Raw genomic sequence first — 2,209 nt, 5'->3', positions numbered from 1 at the left:
GAAAGCTAACGAGACTAACTTTTGATTGTAATAAGAGTCTGTCTATATATATATATATATTGAGAAGTGGGACAAAACAGGGTGCAAAATTGAAAAAATAAAACCTTGTACTCAGACAAAATGAAACTACATTTATGTATCTTATATGTACTAAGCTACTGAGCTATGCTTTGATACAACCTCCCAACTTTTCTATTTTTTAACAAAATGTGCTTTTTTTTAGCTTGGACTGTGTAATATAATCTTATGAAACACGCATGTGTCATTAAAACAACGACCTTGCTTTGATAGGAGATATTAAGTGTTGCTTTTGATAAAACAAGCTCTTTTTCATCATTAAAAAAACAACAACATTTTTATCAATTTTATTGCATATGAATGCTTGAACCCTTATTAATCCCTCATGACATTTCAAATTGAAAATATTTTTATTTTATTTTTATTATCCAGCAGTTACCCTTGCTGGACCTGTTTTGTCCCAGGTCTCAAGAATGACTGATATAAATATATATATAATTTATATAAATAAATAAATAATTGCATACATTTTTAACATGTAAACACATCTGACAACTTTCCAAAAAAACAATGGCAACTTGCACCGGCTCGATATTTCTATGATCCCCTTGTCCTGGGAGCACAGTTCAACCATTCAGGTATTTATTACATCTCTTGCCGTTTCAGGTATTTATTACACCGGAATGCATTTGTCCCCCTGTTTAACTAGCTGCAATATCAAAATATTACTTTGTAGTGAACAAGGTGACTGAAACCAACATAAAAAACTACTGCTAGACTCTTGTGGCACTGTTTGTAAACGCCTGTGTTTGCAGACGGAAGTAGCCTATAGTCTTACCCACTGAAACTACAGCGTCGTTCACTGTCCTCAGGTGAGAGAGGTGAATATATATATAATTTATATAAATAAATAAATAATTGCAAACTTTCCAAAAAAACAATGGCAACTTGCACCGGCTCGATATTTCTATGATCCCCTTGTCCTGGGAGCACAGTTCAACCATTCAGGTATTTATTACACCTCTTGCCGTTTCAGGTATTTATTACACCGGAATGCATTTGTCCCCCTGTTTAACTAGCTGCAATATCAAAATATTACTTTGTAGTTAGGAGAATTTCCGAACAATTCTGAACAAGGTGACTGAAAAAAAACTACTGCTAGACTCTTGTGGCACTGTTTGTAAACGCCTGTGTTTGCAGACGGAAGTAGCCTATAGTCTTACCCACTGAAACTACAGCGTCGTTCACTGTCCTCAGGTGAGAGAGGTGAGAGAGAGCCGCGGGATTCACTCCGTCGAACTCTGAACGGCCCATCAACAACTTTTACAATTGACAAAATAATTACAAAAAAACATGAGTTCTGCCGCGTTTGAACAAGTAAGTGTCTTGTTTTTAAAAAAAAAAAATCTTTGCACTTTGAATGCTATGGCGTATTTCCCCAGCTATGTTGTCAACTTTATTATTAAACCACATGTAGGTTATAGATCCCTCAGGGTAACTTACCGGGTTAAAAATTGACCACACAACTTGAATATCCTATGTGAATTTAAACTCGTATCTTAGAGATAATTTGGGACGTTGCATCCCGGTAGCCCAGTTTTTTAACATGAGTTCTGCCGCGTTTGAACAAGTAAGTGTCTTGTTTTTAAAAAAATAAAAAATCTTTGCACTTTGAATGCTATGGCGCATTTCCCCAGCTATGTTGTCAACTTTATTATTAAACCGGATACATTAAACCACATGTAGGTTATAGATCCCTCAGGGTAACTTACCGGGTTAAAAATTGACCACACAACTTGAATAGCCTATGTGAATTTAAACTCGTATCTTAGAGATAATTTGGGACGTTGCATCCCGGTAGCCCAGTTTTTTTTTTACCGCAGTAAAGATAGTTTGCGGTTTGATATTCATATTTCCTTTGGCTATAAATACGCAGTGCGCTCCACAATTTGAGTTTGACTTAAAACAATGTTTTTTTATTCCAGCAGTCTGCATGTTTATTGATAATAGACGTTAAACATGAAGAACGCCTTTCTTTCACATTCCTTACTAGCGGACTTACCAAGGGGTTTACGGACAAGAGCTTTGCTGTGAAAAAATTCACAGATCAAGCTGGTGAAGATGACTCCGGTTTCATTCCTCTAAGTGTCCAACTGTTGGAGCTATAGGCATTATAACATTAAGAGTCGCT

At 36.0% G+C, this 2,209-nt stretch overlaps 1 protein-coding gene across 2 annotated transcripts in view; it reads left to right on the top strand.

Annotated features, from left to right (window-relative positions):
- Positions 1–970: 970 nt before the first annotated feature.
- Positions 971–2,209, top strand: part of LOC107585712 (suppressor of tumorigenicity 14 protein homolog) — a 39,385-nt gene continuing 38,146 nt past the window's right edge. Inside the window, exons 1-2 of one of the 2 annotated variants that reach the window (XM_016272845.1) lie at positions 971–1,026; positions 1,276–1,395. In XM_016272845.1, the coding sequence (XP_016128331.1) occupies positions 1,372–1,395 (24 nt within the window). In that variant the 5' untranslated portion in view covers positions 971–1,026; positions 1,276–1,371. Of the gene's footprint in view, positions 1,027–1,190; positions 1,396–2,209 lie in introns of those variants that run through there. The other variant, XM_016272844.1, reaches the window with a different exon arrangement.

This window comes from Sinocyclocheilus grahami, unplaced genomic scaffold, assembly GCF_001515645.1.
Source record: "Sinocyclocheilus grahami isolate Dianchi unplaced genomic scaffold, SAMN03320097.WGS_v1.1 scaffold74.1, whole genome shotgun sequence".
Classification (NCBI taxonomy): Eukaryota; Metazoa; Chordata; class Actinopteri; order Cypriniformes; family Cyprinidae; genus Sinocyclocheilus; species Sinocyclocheilus grahami.
Note: the sequence above shows the minus strand (reverse complement) of the source record. Positions and strands in the feature narration are given on the sequence as shown.